The sequence below is a fragment of the Heloderma suspectum genome, chromosome 2 (genome assembly GCF_057233095.1).
Source record: "Heloderma suspectum isolate Gila_16-S chromosome 2, 16-S_ref, whole genome shotgun sequence".
Lineage (NCBI taxonomy): Eukaryota > Metazoa > Chordata > Lepidosauria > Squamata > Helodermatidae > Heloderma > Heloderma suspectum.
Window position 1 is genome coordinate 206296582 of NC_139459.1, and position 27105 is coordinate 206323686.

Genomic DNA, 27105 nt, shown 5'->3' on the forward strand with positions numbered 1-27105 from the left:
CCCATCCCTCAACATTCATCTGCCGCTCTTGGCTTGATGTCAGGAGTAGAACAGATGCTTCTTTTGCAAAGGCTCTGCTCTGATCCCTGGCCTTTTGGGACCTACCACACATCCAGTAAGTGAGCTTGCTACTCTGCCGCTGTTTGGAACTAAGACCACAAAGAGGAAAAACAGGTTGCTTACCTGTTAATGTAGTTCTTTTAATGGTCATCGGTGCAATCACACAACCACCTTCCTTTCCCACTGCAGGTCCTGTTGTGCCTGTGTTTCTGCTCTTGCTTTCTATATATAGCTGCCATTTTTATGGCTGTTTTATCGATTCCTGTGCTGTTTATTGTCTTACATTATACTTGTCAGGGTTGCCTCTGAGCATATAGAGTGTCAGAGCAGTTCAGATTCTGAGGAAGAGCTGCAACATGTGGGGGAGGAACTTTCCCAGGCTTCAGAGGCACAGCTGGACGGAGAGGCCCTCCCTTCCTTCACACATCCCTGTGAGTGCTAGCGAACAGGGGGAGGCGAGGGAAGGACAACTTGAACTCTTAGACGCAAAGTGCAGATGCAGGCACAAGTGGGAAATCGCAGGGGCTGAGCTTAGGCACTCTGCCCGATTGGCTCTTTGTCAACAGCTGCGCCTAGAGGTGTCACGGGAGAGGGGGAGATCTTCCCCTCCCACCCCTTAAGTTAAGAGAGTTTGCCACCTTTTTCCCACACGGAGACCAGCTTTTGTAGCTCCCCTTTGAACTCCTTGAACACTTCTCCTTTAGTCTGTGAGTCTCTAGCAGTTTGCATCTATATCCCTCATTTAAATGGAATTAAAACCTTGGAAATGCAGCCTCTTGTCTGAGTGTTGATTTGGCAATTGGAGTTCTCAGCAGGGCTGAGATGACGTAGGGATGGCGGAGAATTTCTCCACGAATCTCCGGGAGGCCGAATGCCAACGCATTCGGCCCCCCGAAATTGGTGGTTAAATTCTCCGCCCCCCGCCCCCCCCCCCCCCCAGGATGGGACTTACCTCCTTCGAATGTCCCTCTCGGCAGCGGGTCCCGGCGGCGTTTCAGCGGGGGCGGGGGTGGCGGCCGGTCTTCCGACCGGCTGCCGCCACCGCCATTACAAAGTAAAGTTAAAAAAAACCACACACACGTGATAGGCTACGTAACGATTTGTGTAGCCTCTCATGACTAGATTTCCAAAGTCAGCCATGATAGGCTACGTAAATCGTTACGTAGCCTATTACGGGTGACTTTGAAAAAAAAAAACAAGTGCGTACGCAAATGGCGGTGCCCATGGGCGCCGCCATTTGCGTTCCTTATTTGGGCCCGGGTAGTCAACGTAAAGATTTACGTAGACTACAGCGAAAATAAGGGCAATGCTATTTGTGTTGACCTTATTTTCGCCGTAGTCTACATAAATCTTTACGTAGACTACCCCTGCCCAAACAAGGAATGCAAATGGCAGCGCCCATGGGCGCCGCCATTTGCGCACGTGCTTTTTTTTTCTTTACAAAGTCACCCATGATAGGCTACGTAACGATTGACGTAGCCTATCATGGCTGACTTTGGAAATCTAGCCGTGATAGGCTACGTAAATTGTTACGTAGCCTATCACGTATGTGTGGGGGTTTTTTTTAAAATTTACTTTTTTATTTCGCGGCCGGGAAGACGGGGCGCTCCTCCCCGGCCTGAATTTCGGGCGGGGCGCCTCCCCCCCGGCCTGAACTTCGGGGGGAGAACCGAAGCGCCTCCCCCCCACCGCGAAGCAAGCTGCGGGACCAGGTAAGGGACTTTCGTCCACCCTTAGGCAAAAGGGAATCCTGACAATACTGTCTTTTATTATTTTAAATATTTGTACTCTATTTTATATTTTTAACTTTTCTATGGCATTTCAGTTTTTTAACTGTTTGTAAACCACCCAGAGAACATTATTGGGCAGATTAGAAATGTAATAAATAAATAAAATTAAATAAATGGCTGTCAGAAATGGGACTAAGCAGGAAGGCGAGAGCCACACTCCCTTCAGTGTGCACATGGAGGGTGGGAGGGTGGGATGTGCCTAGCAAAACTCTAGCCTAGTTTGAGAAGTTTCCCGAAGAAAGCTGTGTGCATGCATGGAACCCATAAGTGTAACTGCATAGATGGTCACTTGAAGAATTACACTAAACAACTTTTCTTTATTATCTTTAAATTGTATTTCTATTTTTTCTCAACTAACCAAGCATAAAGATTAATTACTGATTTTATATATATACACACACACACACACACACACACACAGAGTCACAAAGTGATTATAACTTTTATTTTTCTGATTCATTCCCCAGGACTTTAACCATGAAGCAATGTGGTTTTATTTTTCTCACGTATACATCATTGGAGCTGTTATGCTATTCCCTGCTTTTCCACCACACTTTGCAATGACGAGTATTCATGACTATAAGGTAAAACATGAAATGTGCTTGAAGTGAATAGCTCTTTGATTTCAGTTACACTGGGAACATTAAACTCATATGAAGATATTGGGCTCATGCTCTGTATATCGTTTGCTGCAGGAGTTCAATGATCCTCAGCTACCTTGGTGTATCCAGATTAAATTGCGGGAGCCTATGAGCAATATGCTTTGGGGGTTTTAAGAGCTTTTTGTCTTATGTTTTAAAAGTTTGGAAAATCGCCTGAGTCCATTGTGTCAGAACTGAAGTAAATAAAGTGGTATTTTAATTTTTCACCAACTCGATATCCCAGTCCAGAATAAAAACAATTAAGTTTAAACCAACAACACTAAAAAAGCATGAAAATAAAATGTGATGTTTCATATAAAAACACTCCAAATTTAGATAAAAATAACGAGGAGAGAATAAAACATAAGAAAATAAAACTGATTTTAAAACTACAGCAAGATTTACAAGGCCTTGGAAAATAAGAAGTTCCTTATACGATGCCCAAAGGACACTAAGGGCGCAATCCTTTGGGGATAGGTGGACACCTCCGAACTCGGAGGAACTGCCTATTCAATGCAGGGCAGGAGAAGCACAGAGGGGATTGTTCCCTCCACGCTTCTTCTGCCTGGCATTTGTGGCTAGACAGCCGATTTCAGCTGTCTAGCTGCTGGAAGGCGGAGCGGGGGAGGAGGCTGCCAGACAACATATAGGATGTGTCATACCGGCATTTCTGCCTTCCCCGCCCCAGAACGCTCCCTGGAATGCCCCATTTTGGCTGCTCCATGCTCCTCTTCTGAGTGCGGAGCGCGGAGCTGTTCCGCACTGCCTGTGAGACAGCGCAGAAGTGGGGAAGGTTGATTCCCGGAAAACCACATACCCTACGGCCATCTAGCTGCTGACTAGTGGCCGTAGGATTGCTGCCTAAAGTAGGCATCTTCCAGGGGAGAGCATGGATGTTGCTACCAAAATGGTCTTTCACTTATAGGTACCCTCAACACCTCACCTAGGAATAGCACCAGAAAAGGGCATCTGATGACATACTTAGGCTCTGGAGATCTGTGTGCACCACCCATAGACCCTTCCAGCCCTCCCTCTCACTTCACTGCTAATTACCCATGCTCAGAGAACTAAGAATCATGCATCAAGCAGGAAGTAAGGCCTGGAGGGGAATATGGGTGGTGTCCACAGATCTCTCTCACAGCTGTGTTCCGGAGCTCCTAGGCAGGCTCCACAGGGCAGGAGTATACCACCAAGTAGTATGCTACCTGGGAGGTAGTGTAGGGCTAGACATGTAGGGGTGCCAGGTTGTGGCATTTACTGGGCCCAAAGACAAAGTGCAGCCTGTGCTGTTGCCAAAAAAGAAAGAAAACAACAACAAGGAACAAAGGAAAGGGGAATCTGGCTTCCTTCACCCAGCCTACCATTCAGGGCGCATCTGACTGGGTGCGTTATTTCAGCCCACACCAGGACCATCTTGAGGTACTTGGGCACCTTAGGAAAGGTGGTATTTTGGTGCCCCACAAGCAGACACTGTGCTGCACTCTCTTTTCCCCCACCACTGCCACCATCAAGCCCCGCTCCCCCTTCTCACTCCTCGCTTTCTCCCCCACCAGCATCCACCACCACCATCCTCCCCCTCACTCTTCTATTTCTTCTGCAACTCTGGTAACTGCAACTAGGAACAGCTGAACTCACCCGCTGTCACCTTGCACATTGCTCACGAGACCCACATTGGCTGCCCAACTCTGCTCTCCAGAGATCCCCGAGCTTGCCCAACTTGCTGTATGCTGAGTCGGGCAAGCATGGAGGTCCACGGACTGGCATCCAGGGGGTTGAGTGGGAGGATCTCCACAGACTCCACTCCTTCTCGGACTTATACAACATACCTCGCTGCAACTACCAACACCATCCTCTCCTTGCTCCTTCTCCCCTCAGGCAGCTGAAACCACCACCACTCTTCCTTTTTGCTTCTCCTCTTCTTCTCTCCACCCTCCCCCTGGCCCCGTAAGCAGCAGCCACCACCAGCCATCTCCCTCCTACCCACTTCCTACCTCCTGGCAGAAGCGCTACCGCTGCTGTTCCTGCCAAAGCGGCTGCCCGTCCAGCTCTTCCTCCTCCTAGTCCTCTCTTTCCCATTCCTGTTGTGCTGGACACTCTGTATGCCACCCAGCCACCACCTGACTCCTCCTCGATGCCTTGCTTGCTGTGAGGGGTCCACAGAGTGAGGCATTCTGAATGTGGAAAACCTGGAGACCCCTGTGCTGTGGCAACGGCACCCAACAGGGTGGCTGTCTGGAGGCTCACGCTGGTTGCTTTTTCCGCTGCAGGATTTGCCACAACAGGAAAGCAGCCGACGGGGCTTCCCAGAGAGTCTGCCCACCTCATACCCAGGTCTGAGAGGCTCTCAGAGTTAGGCATCAGGTGGGCAGGTGGTGCTCTGGGGAGCTGTGCTGGGTGCTCCCTGGAGTGATGGGCAGGCTGATGCCAACTCTGAGAACTCCTCGTAGCTAGAAATTGTCCCACTGTTCTGGAGAGCCAGAGTGGTGGGGTAAATGGACCTCCTAGCAGCGCTAGCAGCTGAGGGTGTGCTGCTGATGCGGACCAGCTAGGGAGAGCCAGAGTGCCACCGCACAGCCACCACTGCCACCACCTTCAGAGGGTCATTTGGGACCCTCAGCATTTGGTGCCCAAGGCAGCTGCCTGGTTTACTCCCTAGAAACATCCCTGGCCCACACCCCTTAGACTGCCATCCCTTCCCATGGACAATGTCTCTGCTGCTGCTGCGCCAGGATCAAATCCCATGGTAGCAGGTGTTGGTGGTGGTGCTGTTATGCTTGTCCAGACTGGCTGGCTGCCGTTGGCTGCTCTCGCTTCCACTTCCCTGTCCTGGCTGAAGAAGAAGGTTTTTATTTCAGCTGGGCAGAAGCCCCACATTCTAGTGGTGAGTCTACCTATTCAGCAGTGATGGGGGAAGCCGCTCCATGGGCAGCTGGATCTTTGGCCAGGCAGGGAGTTCTCCAGCAGGGCACCCAAGAGAGGGCCTGCAATTGGCAGGCCAAAATTGCACTTCTCCTAACGACTCCTCAGGCTGTTAACACATAGCAGGCATAGAAGGGATGGGAGAGCTCTAATGAGCCCTGTGAGGATGCTCCAACCAGAGATGCTGTGCCCATGGTGGGAGTAGATTGAGACCCAAGTGGGCACCAGATCTCCTGCACCAGAACTCATGACTAATAAGCGTTAAGCAACATTTCATAAATAATTTGAAATGGGTTTCACCGTTATCCAGGAGGATATCATGGCATGGCAGAAAAGAAGTGAGAATTGCACTGGGAGTAGGAAGAGATGGTAATGAGAGTCAGAGAAAATAATAATATCAGCATTGCGTTCAGCTCTGGTACCTTGGCTCATATTAAGCATATATACCATCATTTAATTAGAAGGAGCACTGAAGGGTATAACCATCTTCTGTCATATTCTTTGCTAGATAAAAACGCGCTCTCAGCTGCGGGTCTCAGGACTCTTCCCTTCTGCGTATTGGTGTGGACAAGCTCTGGTGGATCTGCCCCTGAATTGCATTCTACTCATTTTGGTGCTTTGGCCATGGTTTCTAAGATCAGCCATTGCAAAGAGTAATGCCATCATAATTTTCTGTTTGGTAAGAATGATTGTTTATATCACTTCTAAAAACTAGTCTTGAAACAGCTTTTACAATTTACAGTCTTCAGTTATAAACATCAACTATTACCACATAGTAATAACGGTCACTTTCCCTCTCAAGAGCCTGGAATGGTTCTTGCTTACAGACAGTCCCCTAATCTAAAACAGCTACTCACCAGGGACACAAACCAAGGGCCAGACCTTGCAGATGCTCACTCTGTTTCCATATCTACTCAGGCAACACCATTACACAACTAATCGCATCAGCCAGAGCATTAAAGATTCATTCACCTGCTCATCCCCCAACGTGACATATGATGCCACCTGCTAGCAATGCCTGTCTGTCTTGAATCACTATATGCCAACCTCAGCCCAGATTCACTCAACCAGAATACTTGCAATGTCCATTTGGTCATGTGAATTAGTTCTCAGGTAGCCCCCATTTTCAGACAGTGATTTTAACAACAAATAACACAGGAAGGTTTCCACTATTATATTACTTGAATAATACCGATATAAATTTTTAGTGCAAGATATTATATATATTTGCTACTTAAATGAATGGTATTTCTTTTGCCTAAACATTAGCTTACCGTTAATATGGGGCCTCCTTTCTAACAGGTGTCATTTCTACTTGGATACAGCACATCGTGTGTCTTACTCCTATACACAGTTGCCTTCCTATTTCGCAACAAAATGAATACTAGCAGTTTTTGGTCATTCATCTTCATCTTGGTGAGCATATTGCCAGGACACTGATTTACCCCCTGCAGCTGAAAGGTTGTTTCTCTTGCCCCACTAATGCGTGTGACAGTCATATAGTAAGATAAGCAAAGCCAAGGAGCTAAAGTCTGATTTCCAATAGCAGGGTTGTTAACAGATGGGTGAGTGGAAAAGGAAGCCATGGGGGAGGAGCCTGAGCAAATGCAGTCACACATGTTTAGACCTAGTTTCAGTTGGGGTGACAATCAAGCCATGAGTCTCTAACGCGGAGCCCGCGGGTGCCACTGCGCCCACAAGGCCAGGCTGAGGCCCCTGTCAAGCTATTTTCACTTCTGATATAAGCTTATGGCATTGATTCCGACTATGCATATGTAGGGAATGCAAAAGCCCCACTGCTGAAAAATGGCAGTCTGGGGGTCGGGATGGGGTCAAGTGCACCTACATCATGGACCCTTGGGGCAGCAAGGTCCTCGGGGGGGGGGGGGATTTTGCCTCCGCCCAGCTGATTTTTGGCAGAGGTACTTTTTTTCACCCCATGCAAATGAATGGAGAAATTGCTCCATTTAGTTGCATGGGAAGAAAAGCAGACAGCGAGAGAAAGAAAAAGCCAGAGAGAGAGGGAGGGGCCAGAAAGAGAGAGACAGAGAGAGGGAAGGAAGGAAGGAAGGAAGGAAGGAAGGAAGGAAGGAAGGAAGGAAGGGGGAGAACCAGGGACCAGAAAGAGAGAAATAAATGAGCTGGGGTGGAAAGAAAGAGAAACCAGAGAGTGGGGAATACAAGGAATAGTAGCCAGAGAGACAGAAGGAAGGAAAGAAAAAAGAGCCAGAGAGAGAATGAAAGAAAGAAAAAGGAACCACAGATAGACAGACAGACAGACTGACTGAGAGCTAGGTGCTAGAGAGGAAGAGGAAGGAAGGAAGGAAGGAAGGAAGGAAGGAAGGAAGGGGAGTCAGAGAGAGAGAGAAGGAGACGAAGAGGAGGCAGAGAGACAGAAGGAAGGAAGGAAGGAAGGAAGGAAGGAAGGAAGAAAGAAAGAAAGAAAGAAAGAAAGAAAGAAAGAAAGAAAGAAAGAAAGATGAGCCAGAGAGAGAAGGAAAGAAAGAGGGGGGAGGGAGAGAGGGAGAGAGAGAGAGAGAACAAAAAAGAGAAAAAAGCCAGGAAGAGAGAAAGAGAGAGAAACCAGAGAGGGTAACACACACAAAGGATGCATATTCATGCACACGCACACATGCGCGCGGAGAGAGAGAGAGAGAGAGAGAGAGAGAAAGGGACAATTCCAACGTTTTTTTTAATTGGCTCCCCACCCTGCTACAGCAGTCAATTTGTGGTGATGTTGAGGGCACTTTTTCAAATTGCCAAATATGTCCATGGGCCAAAAAAGACTGGAGTCCCTGTGTTAAGCCATAGACTTTATGGAAAAGGAAAACTGGGGGAAGTTGTTTGAACTGAGTTTTTTTTAAGATAATTTTTGTTCTATTTTAGGTGAACTTCATTTTTGTCGTTGTCAGTGTATTCACACATTCACCTCATGGAGCCTACCTGGCTTACCTTCTGAATTTTTTTCTTCCTGTATATCCGCTTATAAGCTTTATAACTTCCTTCACAGTGGTAAGCTAAAGTGCAAATTTATCTACAGCCTATTTCTATGGAACTACCACCCTGTGGTGGAGCAAGCAGCGGCTGGCCCCTTAACTGCTAGGGTTGGGCGAATGTGCAATGTTTGAGGTCTCTAGGATTCTCCCAACATCGTCTTGCTGTTTGTCCCGTGACAGATTCCTGTTTGTGTTTGTGAACGCTGCTTGCTCTGCACAAATGGGAAACGTTTGCAAATTGAGCAGTGATCAAACGAGAGATTTGTGTGAGTTTCCCCAAATTCACACAGGTTTGGCAGTGGAGGACTGTCCATCACTTTGTGTGTGTGTCTCCCCCCACCCCTGGGTTTCTCTGTAAAAGAGCATCTTTAATCTTAACTCTTAAAGAAAGTAACCATAATATCTCTAGGTCTATTTAATCTCTTGCTGAAACCAATGCAAATAACCATTTCAGTTCCAACAGCAACAGATTGATCAAAATTTAGACGTTCTATTAAAATCTGCCCCATATCTCCAACTGAATCCTTTTTCCCTATTGATTCCAGGATGCCAGGGAGTTTCAAATTTTGAATTCTACATTTATTTTACTTCTTCCCACTCCCCTTCTTATCTCCCTGTTTCCATTTAATATGCATAATCTTCCTTTCTCGATTCACACATTTCTTCATGTGCCTGTCCTAACTGTTCATACAATTTATCCCAGTCTGGCTTTAACTTGTTAGCACTTTGGACTGGGGACTGGACAGGAGAGGGTTGGACCTGCTGGCCAGGGCTGACCTGGCATATCCTTTGTTTGGTAAAATAGTTGCCCTTGGGATTTTCCCTGATGCCTTTCTCTCCCTGCCCCAGTTTGGTATGTTGTAATCTAGGTCTGCATGTGAAAGGGTACAAAAGAAGACTGCCATTTCGAGGCAGTGTGGGCAAGGCACCAAGATAAAAAGTTGAGTTTGGGGTTCTGAAAGCACCTTAGGTTGTTGGCTGCCTCCCTAGGTATCTGATATGGGAGCAGAGAACTTTACAGAGGCCCAGGGGCCATTTTGGACTGGAACGTGAGCCTTGTAGCAGTGTTTGGAACTCACGGAGAGAGGCAGAGAGTTATGTTGGGGCAAAAGAAAAGGGACACATTATGTCTTTACCACCCTCCTGAAATCTTCTGCTGCTGTGTTATTACAAGCAGTACAAGGCCTCAGGTTTGGAACCGGCTGCCAGCCTTAAATCTAAGTACTTTTTTGCTATATGTGGGTCAGGGGGTGAGTGGAAAGTGGGGAAAGTGTCCTTTTCCCTTTCCTTCCTCCTGAAACCTCCCCAACTAGCATGAGAGTGGAAGTTTTTGATGCCCATTTGCTAATCTCTCTCTCCAGAACCATGTTATATTCCCCCTCCCCGCTCCCCAGCAAACTGACACACTCAGCATTATGTAGGTCTTAGGACCTCACTGGGCCTTTTGGGGCATTATAAAAGTGTTTTTCTTTTAATTTGCAAACTCACTCAGTTACCACTAACTTAGTTTTGGATAGGCCTGTTTTATATTCGAACTAATCAGCACAGACATACCAATGTTCAGTACTGGAGGGAATGATCTACATTATATCGGTCTGTTTTTCTTATAGCTAATGGCTGGCTTTAGGGATGTTCATGATGATTATGAAACCGCTGCATATCAGAGTCAGCTCTGGATGTCTTCCTTTGTGGTGAGAAATGAATACATCATTCTTACTGATAAGAGAGAGAGATCTTTTACCAAAGTGGTAAAAGCATAATCTTGCTATCAACAATTACCTCTGAAGTAGTTCAAATAATATGACTCTTGATTCATGTTCTATCAGCTTTTAGTTCAGTGGGTTTCACATTGTGTTTTATCAGGAAATACATTTCCCATCCTCCTCTGATAAATCATCTCTCACTGCTCTGCTGTTGCAAAATTGAGCTTTTGTATCCAGGCAATAAGCCTGTAGTCATTTAACTAATCCCACGCTGATCAATGCAGTTGCTTGCCTATACCCTTTTGTGACAAAGTGCCATTCAGCTGTGAGAACAGGGAATCAGCTGTGAGAACAGGGAATCAGCTGTGAGAACAGGGAATCAGCTGTGCAAACCCAGCTCATTTCTGGGGTTACTTTGACCATGCCTTTATTGTTCATTCTCTGTTTCTTTCTCAGCTAAACTACTGAAATACTAGCATGCTTCATCATCTTGTTGTGGCGAGAAAAGAGAAAGGGAAGCCAACAAGTTTATGTATTAACACCCTGATTACACCTCTGACTTTATGTGGATGTGTCCAAGCAATTTCAGTGAAACCAGTTTCCAACTGAAGGCACTACTGCAGGGAATCATAGCTTGGGTCCACTAGAGGCCTAGCATGAGAGGAAGACAATTCTGATTTCTGCTGATCCCCCTCCCCTCGCATCTGTGGCCCACAGCACCAAATAGAAAACTGTCCTGGATGGTTTCTTGACCCTCAGTAGAAATGTTTGGAGGGTGCATATTGTTGCAGTGGGAAAGAGGATGTGGAAAAGACCAATTCCACTATGGAACTCTGATCACAGTACTTGAGACCCAAGGTCATGGGTTCAGCAGAAATCTGCACACAGGCCTTCTTGAAAGGATTTTAGGAGCTGGAGAGCAGACGTCTCTTTAGGTTGCAATCAACACACTCATGCAGAGTAGGAACAGTGGGAGAAGCACAAGACTCAGTCCAAATGCCCCTCCCACCCTACTGCCTTCCAAGAGGTTACTGGTGCTTCACTCAAAAGCTTCTTACAGTGTGAGCTTCCTATTGTTTAAAAAATGGGGACCCTTGTCCTTTCTATCTGAAAGTTAGCCAGTCTGATCCTTTGGAGGGGTAGTAGAATGCCATAAAATGGCCATGCCGATAGAATGGAAAACACTGAGGATACAAGGAGGAGAAAACCAGCTAGGTCCCCTGTTGAAATCAAGGGGAAGCTGATAGGATGTGTACCCATTGTGTGATTGAGTTCCGCAGTGCTCTGCAGCGAATGGGCAGGTTGGGAAATGCAGTGGCAGCGTGGCTCATGGGAGGGCCAATCACAGTGAGCACTGTGGTTATGAATGGAAGAAAACCATCTGTATATGCATATGACTAACTCTGCCATGAAATTTCATACATTCCTTAACTATAAAGAAATTTAACCAAGCACAGATATAAATATATTAAATTAAATTGATTATAGAGATTAAATTTAATTGATTAAATTAAATTGATTATTGATTATTGAATATAAATTCTGTTTCTGTTTTTATCTAGCCTTACATCCACAGTGTAGTTCTCATTTTTTTACTTCGCTATTTGGTGATGAAATATGGCAAGCCCGTTATGAGAAGAGATCCTGTCTTTAGGTTTGTTCACCCACATCCAGATGCTTATGCAGACAAACAAAGTAATGCAAAAATGTTCCTGCTGTTCTTCTGAAATAATTACTTGTAAACATATAGCATGTTGATATTCTCCAAGTTGGTGTGAGGAAGGCATCCCACAATGAGTTATCTTCCCCCTGTCGCCCAGGAAAAGCAGGATCACTAAGTCCTCACACAGAGCTTTTATCCTGCTATTGAGACTGCTCACTCACGGAAGTTTGCGGACCCTTTAGATGATGCTGGGAACTTCCAGGGCATCTCCTACACTAAAAAGGGAGTGAATGACGTTTACTCCCTTTATAAATAGATCGGAGATAATGAGGAAAAATTTTTTAAAAATTCCCCTCCGTGAAAAGAGGAAAAGCCGCAAGAAGAGGAGTGAGATCAATGACACATATGGAAGACTCAGATAAGGGGGAGAAGAAGGGAGAAATGGGAGTGGGGAAAGGAAGTGCGTGTAAAGGGAGTTGTTGTGATCCTGCATTTAAAATGGAAGCAGAAAGCCCCTTTTTAAATGCGGGATTTTAGGCTGGTGTAGAAATGCTCTTAAACTTTTGAGTGTTCTCTTGGTCCCAGGCTCCTTGCTGGCTTGTCCCTGCTTTTCGCCCAGGACAAAGCTAACTTTCGCCTCGTCCTATTTAAAACCTCTGCTGTCTTCAAAGTCTTTTTTAATTTTTAGAATCTTTCTTACCTCTTAAAATGTCCTCATTAATTCCTTCCTCTTTAAACAACCCCCCCCCCCAATCCAGTCTTCTTCTGTTTCTCTGCTCTGCCTTCCTTCTTCTTCATTGCCCCTCTAGCAAAAATGCCTGTAAGGCTGCAAGAAAGAACAAAACAATCACACATCTCTGGATCATTAGGAGACCACTGAAAGACAAAAGACTGATTGTCCTCACCTCACAGCAGGAGAGCAATTTCACAGACTGGGAAGAGAGTAGGGATGGCAGAGAATTCCACCATGGATCTCAGTGAGGCCGAATGCCAGTGCATTCGGCCCCCTGAAATCCGTGGCGGAACGAAGCCCCCCGCCCCACCACCCCACCACCCTGCGAAAAGTGCGCGAAACAGAGCACCTACCTGGTGCCGTTCGCGCTGCTTTGCGAATGGCGGCTGCTTCTGCGGCCGCCATTCGCTTCATAATTTTTCCAGTGATAGGCTACGTAAATACTTATGTAGCCTATCACAGCTAATGCAGGGACGCCGTTTGCGTCCCTGCGGAGGCCGTGATAGGCTACATAAGTATTTACGTAGCTTATCACAGCAAAAAAGGGAACACAAATGGCGGCCGCTGTAGCCACTACCATTTGCGTTCCCTTTTTTTCACTGTGATAGGCTACGTAAATATTTATTCACGGCGTATTCACGGCAAAAAAAAGGGACGCAAATGGCGGCTGCTGCGGCAGCCACCATTTGAATCCCTGTGCAGCCCAGCAGCAGCCGGATGTCGCTGCGGGTGGCCCCAGCCAGCAGATCCACGGAGTCGCCATGGAGCAGAGCCGGCCAGCGAGGATTTCGGGGGGAGGGCAGAGCACCTCCCGCCCACCGCGGATGTCACGGAACGAAACAGGTAAGTCATTTCGTATATCCCTAGAAGAGAGAAGGGGAAGCAAGATCACCAGCCTGCAAGCATATGCTGAGTCTTGGCAAAGATCACAGAAGCCTCATTACAGCCAGGAAAGAGGTGGCTGAGGTCGAGGCTGTCGGGGTGCCTGAGTCTTCGGGCCACACCTCCCTCTCCTGAGACAAGGCAGAGCCAGCCATCAGCCGACACTTGGACTCGGAGGAAGAGAAATCAGCTCAACAAGAAGGTGAAACAGCCAGAAGCTGAAATGGCTAGGGTGAGATTGAGGGCACCTTTCCCTTCCCACTGGGAAGCTTCCCACCAAATTAAGCAGGTGGCCATTTTAGATAGCAGTTGCAATCCACATCACCAAAGTGAAACTTACCCTCCCCCCATCACTTCTACTTTTAGGCAAGGGAATACTTCCACTATTAATGACATTTCTCAACTAAATGACTCAGTTCTCTCCCAGCTCACAAAAGCTGTGCTGGATAATTTAACCGATCACCTCTTAGACAAACAAAATTTAGGAACAGGATGGGTGGCAAAGCATAACCACAACTTGCACACCTCTTAGTGTTCTTTCTCCCCTCCTCCAAACTCTAGAAATAAAAATAAAATGAAGGATAAAACTAAGGATAAAAATCCACAGCCAAGTCAGCCTAGTACTATTGCCAGCCCTCATTCCTCTGAAGACTCAAGGGAAGGTTCACCAGACCCACGTTCCATAGCCGTGGGATACAATAATAAAAACAGACTATTTTTACTGAGCATCACCCAGACAGTGATTCATCCATGCATTCCCATCAGGAACTCGATTCAGGTGGGGAGGAGAGGTGGTGATCAGACATAGAAATGGTTGAGGAGAATTCATCTGATAGATTCTTTAACAAAGATGAATTGTTGCCTTTATTACCCAAAGCAATTTCTTCCCAAGCCATTAACCCTGCAGAAAGAGAGAGAAAAACATCCATTATCTAGAGTAGCGATGATGTCCCCAGAACTCAAACCTGTGACTAGAGAGGTATCTTTTCCTAATTCTTTCAGAAAGATAATAAAGGAAGAGTGGAAATCACCTCTTTAAGTAAGAAGGGTGCTAATATTGCTCAAAAACTCTACACACCTCCACACGACATTATGAAAGAACTTAAAACACCCCTGGTAGATGCTCCAGTAGCAGCACTACTCTCAGGGTCAATAATGGCCAAAGACAGGGATGCTCCCCTTAAAGATCAGGGGGAAATAAAGTCTGATGCTGCATTGAAGAAAGCCCATGAAGCATCAGCATTACAACTAAGAGTCTCAGCTGTCACCTCCTATTTTGCCAGGGTTTCTATTCTGTGGGTGGAAGACATAATGAATAATAAAGAAATAAAGCAGACTTCCTTATACAGGAGCCTAGTAAAGCTCTCTAAGTCCTTTGCCCTCTTAGCTGAGGCTACACAAGATGCCCTTCCATTTATTGCCCACTCTATGGCAGCTACTACAGCAGCTCAGCACTCCATCTGGCTCAAACACTGGAATGTAGATAATGCTTCCAGAGCAAATTTAGTTGCCTCTCCTCCACAGGAACACATCTGTTCAGAGAGAAAGCCTTAAAACAAGTCCTTATAGATATCAATGACAAAGAACAGGTCATGCTTTCCTCATCCAGAAGAGAAGAAAAAATCCTTAAGCAGAACTTACTCTTTCTCTTCTTCAGGAATACTAACCAATCATCTTTTTGGTCGAAAAGTTGCAGATTCCCAAAACCAGCATGGTCCAGATTGTGCTTCCAGCCCAGGACTGCCACCTCTTCCAGCTACTCTGCCAGACCAACCTCTTCTTTCCAGTCCTCTAAACCAGGCTGGCAACAATGCCAGGAGACCATCCATGGAGTAAGTCTCCAGCACTTCCACACAGCATGGGAACAATCCACATAGGATCGCTGAGTCCTAGTCACCATTAGCAACAGCAGCAACAACAACAACATAGAATTCTGAAAAGAACCCTCTCCCAAGGTCATTTCTTCACCAACATCATGATTAACTGTCAAGAGACACGCCATAACCAAAGACATTTAATACCTACTACAAATAGGAGCAATAGAAGCAGTACTACCACAAGAAAAATACAAAGGCATCTACTCCAACTTCTTCGTTGTGCCAAAACGAGACAGAGGATGGAGATCTGTACTGGACCTCAAACATCTCAACAAGTATGTCAAGTACAGACAATTGTGTATGGAAACACTGCAAACCTTCAGAGAAGCCCTTCACAAAGGAGAGTTCCTGATGTCAGTCGACCTGATGGAGGCCTACCTCCACATCCCAATAGCACCACATCACAGAAGGTTTCTTCACTTCGCATACCAAAACCACTATTTCCAATAGAAAGCAATGCCATTTAGTCTAAGCTCAGCTCCCAGGGTTTCACTAAGATCTTGGTGTCCCTGGTAACTCATCTTCATCTCAAAGGAACACACATCTACCCATATATGAATGATGTACTCCTCAAGTCTCCCACCAGTCACAAAGCCTTACAGGACCTGAACCTGACGATCAACTGCCTTGAAAGTCATGGATTTGTAATAAACAAGAAGAGTTACCTGACTCTCCTTCAGTCTCTCCTACACCTAGGAGCACCAATCGACACCTCCAGGGGATACTTATTCATCTCTCTGGAAAGAATGCTCAAGCTCTAAACTCTATCAAAGAACCTCCAACTTCAATAAACAACAGATCTGATAGAACTAGCGTGCCTATTAGGCCTAATGATATCATGCCTAGGCATCATGCCATGGGCCAGGTTTCATTCCTGCCACTGCACTGGTTCCTGTTTCCCTTCTAAGCCCAGATTCCACTGAAGGACCACCGTGCAGTACATCTACCTCACCATGTCAAAACTTCCCTCTGCTGGTGGCAATCTCAGAACCTACAGAAAAGCATCCCCTTACAGTAACCAACCAAAATCTTACTGACAACTAGGGATGTACGAAACTGACTAACCTTTTTGCGGAATCTTTCGCGATGGGGGGGGAGGCGCGCCATCCCTCCCCCCGGAATCCTCGACGGGGGGGGAGGCGATCCGCTCCTCCCCCCGGAATCCTCGACGGCCGGCTCTGCTCTGCAGCCAGTCCGCGGAGCAGCCAGCCAGAGCCACCTGCAGTCGGATTTCCAGCTGTGGACAGGCTGCTGCGGACACAAATGGCAGCTGCCATAGCAGCCACCATTTGTGTCCAGCCAGGCAGCCGTGATAGGCTACATAAGAATTTACGTAGCCTATCATGGCTAACCTAAAAAAACACACACAAAAATGCAGCGTATGCAAATGGCGGCGGCTACAATGGCACCATTTGTGTTCCCTATTTTTCGCCCATTTATATTACATAAATATTTACGTAAGATAAAACGGCAAAAAAAAGGGGGGAACGCAAATAGCACAGTGGACGCTATTTGTGTTCCTTTATTCTTCGCTGTTCTAGCCTACGTAAATATTTTTACTCACTGGAATCCATGGCGGAATTCTCCGCCATCCCTACTGACAACAGATGCTAGCTTCGAGGGCTGGGGAGCCCACTGCAACATCCAACGGACTCAAGGCAAATGGCATGCATGAGAAAAAAGACACAGCATCAGCTGGCTAGATCTGAGAGCCCTGAAACACTTCTCCCATCAACTACAACAATCCCAAGTCCTCATAAGGACAGAAAACACCATGGCCACGGCACACATAAATCATCAAGGTGGGACCAAATCATACTCTCTCCATTTAGAAGCCCAGACCATGCTGCTTTGGGCCAAGTGGAACTTAGCCCCCATCACAGCACAACACATCAAAGGAATACTGAATTGCACCGTGGATATCCTGAGTCGACAACAAATAGATCCAGGGGAATGAAGCCTCCACCCTGCAATCTTCAAGGAAATCCAGAAACAATTTAGCCCACTAACTCTGGACCTATTCACCTCCCAACTCAATCACAAACTCCCAAATTTCCTTTCAAGATTCCACTCTTATGGAACTGAAGGAGTAGACACATTGAACACCAACTGGCCAAGGGAAAAACTCTATGTCTTCCCTCCATTTCCACTCCTAGCCAGAGTGCTGCAAAAGATCAGAAAAGGAGTAACAGTAGTCCTAATAGCCCCCTACTGGCCCTGCAGACCATAGTTCTCAGAAATCTTAGCCCTAGCTCAGCAAGGACCATGTGTTCTGCCACTGAAGTCAGACATCCTGTCTCAGGATCCATCCAATTCTCCACCCAGACCCACAATGGCTCCAGCTAGCTGCCTGGCTACTGAAAGGACAATTTACACTAACATAGGCTATGCAGATTCTACCATAAACACCCTACTGGCATCCTGTAGAGGGTCCACAACATGGATCTATGAGACAACATGAAATAATCTTAAAGATGGAGCAGGAGAAAGAAATGCAGGAGCTCTTAGCCTTTCTACAAGAAGGACTCGACATGGGTCCTAAGCCAGGCACATTATGCAGACAAACAGCAGCCATATTGTTGGTGCTCTCCAAACCAGGATGACCACCACTAAGCTCGCATCCTCACTTAAAAAGATTCCTCCGTGGAGTATCGCTTATAAGTCCCCCTACAGTCCATAGAGTTCCCTCATGGAACTTACAGGTTGTCCTCTCAACACTACTCAAATCCTCATTTGAAGCGCTTAAAACAATACCACCAAGGAACCTGCCACAAAAGGTCCTCTTAGCAAACTCTAAATTAAATTTGCTTGAAATTATACTCCCACCCTAATTGGAAGTTAGCTTTAGCATATCCCATTGTGCAATGCCTTCCTCACACCAACCTGGAGAACAGAACATTGGTACTTACTAAGAAGGTTCTTTCTGGGTTGGTGTGCGGAAGGCATCCCAACCACACTCTACAGCATTTACTGAGTCTCTTACCTTGTCACCATGGATATCTGCTTCTGCATCCACTGATCAGACCTTCTTATGGCACATCGCTAACTGTGTTACCATATTTTCTGTTCCTTTATGTATCTAACATTTATGCCAACCATGAGATCAACCTGTACCCTTTTATTCTGAGCTATAGCCATGGATGGAACTGTCAAGGAGGAGCCTGAGAACCATAGAATATACAAAAGTTTTAGTCACATGGTCTCTGCTTTTCTTGGGTGATAGGGGGAGATAACCCATTCTGGGATGCCTTCCACGCACCAACCCAGAAAGAACCTTCTCTGTAAGTACCAATGTTCCATTCACATGTTCTGGTTTTGTTTAATTGCTAGTTTTCCAATTTTTTCTTCCATATCTTAGGAATCATAGCTTGTATTGCTCTTCATTTTACCAGGGCTTGCACTGGTTGATACACTTAAGGGGTTTGGCCATATGGTAATGTGTTTTGTGGTTTTTAAGAAATAAGAAATTGAAGAATTTACAAACAACCTTGTAGTTTTTGTGAATTGTTAATTTTAGGTGGTGGATTATATATAACACATCCTTATTCTTTGGACACAGCTCTGAAAGAAAGTATCAGCATATTATTTTGTTGTTAAACTACTATATTGGGGAAAGGAAACTAAATGCAACTCTTTTCACATATATCTCCTAAGGTATGAGTCAAATTAACTTTTCATAAAGTAGGAGTCAAATTAACCTCATAGGCAGAATATTCCATCACCCCCCAAGTTTAGTGGTTGATTTTACAAATAGTAAAATGATATTCATAAATCACAGTATAACTAGAAAAATATACAAAACCTTCACTATTACTCATACAGAGATTTCTGCCTAGCCCCAAATGTAAGATTGCTTGTTTTGGAAGATACTTTTCCACAAAAGAAGATAATGGAATTCTGTAAGGGCAGGATTTTCTCAACTGTATGTTTGCATAGAGTGGTAGGCGGCAGTATTGCAGCTGAAACTCTCCCTATGACCTGAGTTCGATCCCAGCGGAAGCCGGGTCTCGGGTAGCCGGCTCAGGATGACTCAGCCTTCCATCCTTCCGAGGTCAGTAAAATGAGTACGCAGCTTGCTGGGGGAAAGGTAGTCACGACTGGGGAAGGCAATGGCAAACTACCCCACTACAGTCTGCCATGAAAACGCCAGTGAAAGCGGCATTCCTCTAGGAGTCAGCTATGATTCGGTGCTTGCACAGGAGGAACCTTTCCTTTTCCTAGCTTTATTATGAACCATTCACTGATTTCCTAACTGAAACCAACATTTACTCCTTGGTATGCAGTGCTTTCAAACTCTTTGTGATGTCTTTGATCTTTAGGATCTCTCCACAGAGAAAGGGCAGCCACCAGAATCCTGAAGAGCCTAATGAAGATTATGACAGAGATGTTCTAGATGAAAGAGAAAGAGCTCAAAGTGCTCTGGCCTCTGCAAATCAGGAAGAGGTAAAGCAGAATTATGGTGCCTTTCAATGATTTCCTTATGAAGTATAATGAAATCTCTAATCCTACAAAGCACCATAGTGGCATAAAATCTGATAGGGCTCAAAGGCCCTAGTGCTGAAACCTCTGACACTGCACAGGTACTTGCAGATGGGTAGTGAGGCTCAATGAAGGAAGAGAATTGCAGCAGTCCAAGACCTCCAAGGAGTCCAAGACCTGCTCTACATGGAGGGTCAGCAAGATGGGCAGAGCTCTTAAAAGTGCTTCAATAAGCACAGCACAAACACAAAATTAGTAAATTATTACAGCATACTTGGTTTGGAAAACAATTCACAGCTCCTTGATCTCCAGATCTAGAGGAGTAGCCATAGTATTAGATAGCTCACTCAATTTCACCTGTTGCAACGAACTCCAGGCCTCTAAAGTCAAAGAGCTTCAAGCTAAAAAGAGGGGGTGCCCTCATCCTCATGGCAACCCAAAAGGGTGCTCTGTCAGGATTCCTTTAGCCCCCACTTTATTTCAACGCTGATAACAAACACAGACAAGAGGCTTCAGTTTACAGCTTTTAATCCATTACTTCACAGGGTCATACAGATGCAAACTCTCAGTGATTCTCAGTCTACACAAAGGAATGCCTTCAGGGGAATTCAAAAGGAAATTACGAGAGTTGCCTGCCGAAGGCAGTCTCACTAGCCTATCTTAAGGGGGGGGGGAGGTCCCACTCTCTCATGAGGCTTCTGAGTACAGCTTCTCACACAAGGCCAGTCGGGTAGACTGTCTTCTCTCTCTTTGCTCTGTGCCTGCGCCTGGCATCTATTAGATCAGACTCCCCAAACCCCGCCTCCTTCTGTTCGCTGTCTCTCACAGGTGTGTGTGAAGAGGGACCCTCATCCTCAGCCAGCTGGGCATTTGTAACCTGAAAAGCCAGCCCAGTCATGGCTGGACTAGCCTGGGAAAACACCTCCCCCATGTCTGGTGGTTCTCCTTCAGAATCTGATCTGCTATCCCACTCCTTGTGCTCAGAAACACCCTGACACGCACCCCCTTTGGGGTCACCCTTGCCAGCACAGGCCACCACCCCACAGCAGGGCTGCTTATATCTGGAAGGGGTCAACATTCCTCAAATGGCCGAGAAATCAGCACTGCTGCATCTGCCTGGTGGTTCTCTGGCAGGTTGTTAACACTCAGCAGATGGTCTCAATCAAACAGTGAGGATTCCCAGGTAACAGGGTGAACAGTGGTTGAGGCAATTAATCAGTCCTCTTCCCTCAGCTTGTGTTCTCTTCACTGGCAATGAAGTGCAGAGTGTCAAGTCCAGCGTCCTATAATGCGAAGTCATATGTTTCTATGCTGTTTAAAGGGGAAGGCCTCCTTTGGCTTCTGTTCTGATCAATTAAAACCCAAGGAGGAGGAAAGGAAACAGCTATGTCTGGATATTGCACCAGAAACTTCTGCCTTGTTCTCCCAACTTAGAAACCAGTTATCATTGTTCACAACCTGCACAAGGAATACAAAAGTGGGAAGGCTTGTTCCTGTTTCAAGAAGGCCAAGGATGGAAAAAAAGTGGCTGCTAGAACCGTCTCTTTTTGTGTTAAAAAAGGTTAGATGGCAAACACATTTATTGTTATTGTTTTTTAAAGTCCTGACCTGAAAAAATTCCTTTGCTTTGTACTAAACAGAAGAAATGCTTCACCCTATTTATTTATTGTTTGTTTATTACATTTCTATACCACCCAATAACCAAAGTTCTCTGGGCAGTAGACAACAATGAAAACCATAAAATAATGATAAAAAGTAATATAAAAGTTTAAAACTACAGCATAAGACAAAAATAAAACCAAAATAAAACCTAGCAGCAGTGCAAAGATTCAAAATAAAAATCAATATTGGATTAAAACATTTATTTTATTTGGAGTAGAAGGAATCCTAAGGCAGACAGCATCTGAGGGGCCATAGGATAGTTCAGATTCCCCAATCCAAGGTCATAGAGAGTGCTCCGACTGCAGAGGGGGGAAATGGGGATCCACCCCCTCTCCGGTGGCACAGAAAGAACTGCCGGCTAGCCTCCAAGGTCACAAATTCAACTTTGGAGAGAAGGAAAAGGGAGCTTTTCAGTGGGCAGAGATGGGAGGAGACTAGAGAGGCCTGGATATGAGCTGTTCTGAGGCCTTTCCAGCCTCCTCCCCTCCCCCTCCAAAACACGTACAGGGCGGGAGGATGTGGAGGTGAAGATCGGCTCCGGCACTCCTCCCGCTCTGCATAGGATGATCGTAAGCCTCTGTGTTTGGGGGGCTTACAATCATTGAGGGCACAGCCCATAGGACTGTGCACTTAGACACTGAAATAGGAGGGAAAGGTCTTAACAGCACAACCATAGGTCAGATCTACAGTTTGTGTTATATCATTAGGATCCCGCTATATCCCTCTTGTGCATTTATATATTGTAGGTCACACAACAACCTTTGTTGCCGTATTTGGGATAATGTGAAATAAAAAGCAGGAAATAACACTACAAAAGTGGTATATCGGATGTGTAATGTGCCCCAAAAGTTATCACTGAACTTCAATACAACTATAAAGCAGTAGTGTAGATCTGGCCTTATACATTCATACTTGGATGTAGGTCCCATTGAGCTCAATGGGGCTTATTGCCAGGTAAGAGGGAATAGGAGTACAGCCTAAGCTAAGTCTTGGGGTCATGAAGAAAAGCAGCCGGGGGGTGGGGGGAATCAAGGAATTCTTTTTTCTTCTGCAAAAGTATGACCAAAACAGTTGCACTGGAGCACTGCTGCAGAAAAACCAAAAAAGCAATGACATACTTGGAGAAAACATGTTCAGGGAAGCAGTGTCTTCAAATTCAGAGTGCAGTCCAAGGGGATTGCTGTTTTTTAGATCGTGCGCTCTGAGATTGGGCAGGGCAGGTGGAACGACGGAGGCAAAAATGCTTCGCATCCTACCTTGAAAAACCCTTTCAGCAACGTGACCCTCTCAGGCCTTCTAGCTGACTTGGCTTGCTGTGGGCATTTCTCCCTCCTGAGTCCTGACCCTCTTCTGTGGTTGCAACAGTTAGGAAAAGAAGAGCTGTTTTCATTATAAAAAGCCAGAAAAAGATTCCTGCTAAGTTCTTATTATCTGGTTTATTGTTCCATACATTCCTATTACTGTGTGTGCTGTGTACTTTTCACATATATTTGTGTATACTCCCTCATTTTTTGTAATCTTGTCCTTATACCATATTGTGCCTTATATTTTGTGTATTTGTTTATTTTAATAGATTTGTATTTTAGTAGTTTCAGCAGCTACCTCTTGTTCATTAATATAAGAACATAAGAAGAGCCCTGCGGGATCAGACCAAGGGTCCATCTGGTCCAGCATTCTGTCCCCACAGTGGCCAACCAGCTGTCGACCAGGAACCCACAAGCAGGACATGAGCAAAAGAGCACCCTCCCGCCCATGTTCCTGGTGCACACAGGCTTACTGGCTCTGGTACTGGAGGTAGCACAATATGTTAAAGACCATGCCCTTAAAGCAAAACAAAGCCAGCCTAGCTGGGCCAGGAGCAGACACCTGGTGTCATTTTTGCCCCTTTCCCCCTTATAATTGCTGTGATCTATGGATAAGGCAATAGTCAAAACAATTACCCAAAGCCCTCCGACAGCAACGGCCATGCAGCACAGTAATACGCATGTTTCCTCGGGAGTCATAAGCATGAATAACAGCGCAGGCTTGGTATGATGCTCATTTCCGTTCATGGAAACATTGAGATAAAAAAAAAACAGTGGCGATCACTAAAGCATCTGATGTTAAAGGTTTATTTCTTATACGTCTATTTTCATGCCAACATTTCCTTTCCTTTCTTCAGTATGGTGTACTACTATCCTTACTAAAAAGACCTGGTATGTGTTTGTTCTAGGGGAAGTTTTAGGGCTCCTAGGGCCCAATGGAGCTGGTAAAAGTACAACAATGAATATTATAACAGGAGACACAGATCCAACTGCTGGACAGGTAGGTGTGCCTATTTTTGAATAGAAAATTACATTCAAATAGAAAATCAATTAATATTACATTAAATATACATCAGTCTGTATAAAAACATATTATTACATCAGGCTGTACCCCTATACACACTTCCCTGGGAGGATGTTCAGGAGTTCCTGAAATGTTTTATATTGCATTAATGACAAGCAATTAGCTTTCAGATACAAAGTACAATATGCTCAATCTACAGTTCATGCTATTCTGTCTAAGCAGAACCTGATCACTTTAATGAATTTTTTAGAAGGTCTTTCTATTTATCTTGTTTATCATTTCATCATGGAACTATTTATCTAACTTAGCAAAATAATACTATGAAATTCATTAGAACTACATTAACATAACAGAAAACATAAAGATATATATTAGATGCTATAAACAAACCTCTGTATATCAGTCCTCCACTGGCATTATTTGCTGGAAGAGTGAACAGAAAAAGTTCTTTGTAGCTTTTTTCTCTCAGCTTCTATTAAACCTTTCCTCTGTAAAGTACTTATAGTACTTCTAAACAGGATAGGTGCACAAATATCTTCCTCTTTCTGCCTTTCCAACACAGTTCCTAATTCCTTTCAGCCTATAACCTTTCTAGCTTTACCAGCTGTTCCTCATTTCAAAGAACTGTTCCTTATTTAGTCTTAAAATGCAGTGTTCCTTTTAAAGACAAGATCCATAATTGCTGCAAACATCTACTTTTATTTAATACATTACAAGGACAGTGTATTCTAACAGAATAATGTTAATATTCTGACACACATACATAATATATTGTTATGGACTCACAATGTGTTCCTTATTTTGGAGGTCTTCACGTGGCAACTCTAAATCTTTCTCCTGCCATCTTCCCAGCCACTCCTTTAGGGCCAAACTAGCTGTGATGTTAAATGCATGTAAGTACTTAACATGCCTGATGTTTGTTGTTTAAATTGCAGCCATGGTGAGGCGATCAGGGTCAGGACCACAGCACTCAGGGAGGGAGGTTTAATTCTTTCCCCCATGCTGCAGTCTAGTGAAAAATACCCACGAAGCAGCTGTTAGCTCCAGGATCGCTTCCATTAGGAGCTTCCATTCCAGGGCTAATAGTAGCTTGTGTGTGCGGAAGGGACTTTTCATCAGGACTGCAGTGGTCGTGATCCTGATTTCCTCATCCCTTCCACAGGTGCTATTAGCTCCAGGATCGCTTCCATTAGGAGCTTCCATTCCAGGGCTAATAGTAGCTTGTGTGTGCGGAAGGGACTTTTCATCAGGACTGCAGTGGTCATGATCCTGATTTCCTCATCCCTTCCACAGGTGCTATTTAAAGAACAGAAGTTGGGCATGTTAAATGCTTACATGCATTTCATGTCACATCTAGTTTGGCTCTTAGTCTTATATTTTCTAGTTCTTCCCCTACTTGGTGATGTCAGTGCATCCATCCACATTCATATTGGCCAGCAGCATTTTCCTAAAAGCACCATGCTTCTCAGTGAGCCCCAAGTACAAAACTCCAACCAAAACAAACTATATAAACAGAAATATAATCCCATTAATAGCTCTTGAAGATTCTCTGATGTTATTAATGTGCTCTGCTGTGGAAGGATACCCTTTGTTGATCACATACTTTCCTTGAGAAGTCTTTGGTATTTCAAGAGATGCACTTAGGTTGAACAAAATTTTATCAAGGTTGTAACACTGGATATTTTAAACAGATGCTGATAAAAGGGGCAGATAAAGCTGCAACAGAAGAAAACACTGCTGGTTTTCTTGGCTACTGTCCTCAGGAGAATACCCTCTGGTCCAACCTGACCATGAAAGAGCATCTGGAGATTTATGCAGCTGTGAAAGGGATACAGAAAGATGCTGCTGCAATTGCTATCAATCGGTATGGGCAGCAAAAGGTCCTGTTTTCATTGTACAATTCATGTCTCAGGGTTTGGGGGGACTGAAAGCTAGTCTTTTTCAGTTTTCCTTTTTTCTTTTTGGGTGGTGGGCAATAAATAGAAGATCTTACATATTCAAACACCAGATGTGGTACGTATCCATTCAGTATAATAGTAGCATCCCTGAAATAATATTGCAATGTACTTTTTGTTGTTGGTGCAATTGGCACGCGAACGAGATCAGTTGCAGAATAAACTAAATATTCTACTTTCCACTTTTCTTTCAGAATAGTTCAAGCTCTAGAACTTCGAGGGCATTTAAAGAAGGCAACTAAGACATTAGCTGCTGGATTATCTAGAAAAGTAAGTTCTGGGTCTGTTAAGTCTTGAACCATTGGCTAAAGATTTAATGTTAGCTACGTGCCTACTGGCACCAGGTAGCATCATTCGACAGCTGATGGCCTGCGGCCAGCATTGCTTTCTCCTCCCTGCCTATGTTGCTGTTTACCAGCCTCCACTCATGCTGTTACTTAGGAACATAGGAAGTTGGCTTATACTGAGTCAGGCCATTGGTCTGTCTAGTCCAATATTGTCGACACTGACTGGCAGCAGCTCTCCAGTTTTTCAGGCAGGATTCTCTCCTTAGTCCTACTTGGAGATGCTGGGGATCGAACCTGGGACCTTCTGCATGCAAAGCATTTGCTCTACCACTGTGTTCCAGCCCTCTCGCTGAAGTATGGCTCTGAGGTACTTCCTCCTCTTCCTCCTTGTAGTGCTTAGCAGAGAGGTTCAGCCCATCCGACTGACCACTGAAAGCAAAGTTTAATAGGGCAGAAGAGTGGAAGGGTGGGAGAGAGGAGCCAGGCCACCTACCATGCACCACAGTGAGGGAGCCCTACCAGCTTAGGGGGCAACACGTGAGGGGCCCTGTGGACTAGGGATGTGCAAATCAGCAAAACTCAAGCTTGCCAAAGTTCTCTGAATTCCATCTCAAAGCTTGTTCTGACTCAAATCCATATCAGATTGCAAGCTTTGTTTTATTCTTTTCGCATGAAATCCGTGCGTATGTTCAAATGTCCACATCAGTTGTGTGCATCTTTGAAAAGTAGATATTCTTCCATTGATTAAAGGGCGTTTGTGTGCATTTTTCCAAAGTATGCATTTTTTCATCCACATTATTCAGATGTTTGCATGCTGCTGAATGCATCTTTTTTCATCTGTGTATTACCTTGCAAGCGCAGAAATATGCACTTTGACCACAGATTTTACGTCTGAGTTTGTGTTCCATCCAGAAGATGGGAACTGGGAGAATCCTGATCAAAACCAAACTGAAACAAATTTTTCAGATATCCCTACTGTGAACCTGGAGCTGGCCATGATTAGCTACCTCACATGATATCTACATTATATGGTGCAGGATTTGGCATTCGTAGTATGCGCTGCTGGTATGGAGTTGAGCCTGTCTTCAGTTCATTGGATTGTTATGGTATGAATAAGGAGAGGATATGCT

At 45.1% G+C, this 27105-nt stretch overlaps 1 protein-coding gene across 4 annotated transcripts in view; it reads left to right on the forward strand.

Annotated features, from left to right (window-relative positions):
* The window catches only part of LOC146353869 (ABC-type organic anion transporter ABCA8-like), a 90457-nt gene that overhangs the window by 48363 nt on the left and 14989 nt on the right, over positions 1-27105 (forward strand). For all 4 annotated transcript variants that reach the window (XM_084837526.1, XM_084837525.1, XM_084837524.1 and 1 more), the window contains 11 exons: positions 2318-2434; positions 5919-6089; positions 6713-6826; positions 8297-8422; positions 10017-10097; positions 11672-11763; positions 19584-19707; positions 21178-21304; positions 23618-23709; positions 25425-25597; positions 25883-25958. In XM_084837526.1, coding sequence (XP_084693652.1) covers positions 2318-2434; positions 5919-6089; positions 6713-6826; positions 8297-8422; positions 10017-10097; positions 11672-11763; positions 19584-19707; positions 21178-21304; positions 23618-23709; positions 25425-25597; positions 25883-25958 — 1293 coding nt within the window. The remainder of the gene's footprint in view (positions 1-2317; positions 2435-5918; positions 6090-6712; positions 6827-8296; positions 8423-10016; positions 10098-11671; positions 11764-19583; positions 19708-21177; positions 21305-23617; positions 23710-25424; positions 25598-25882; positions 25959-27105) is intronic.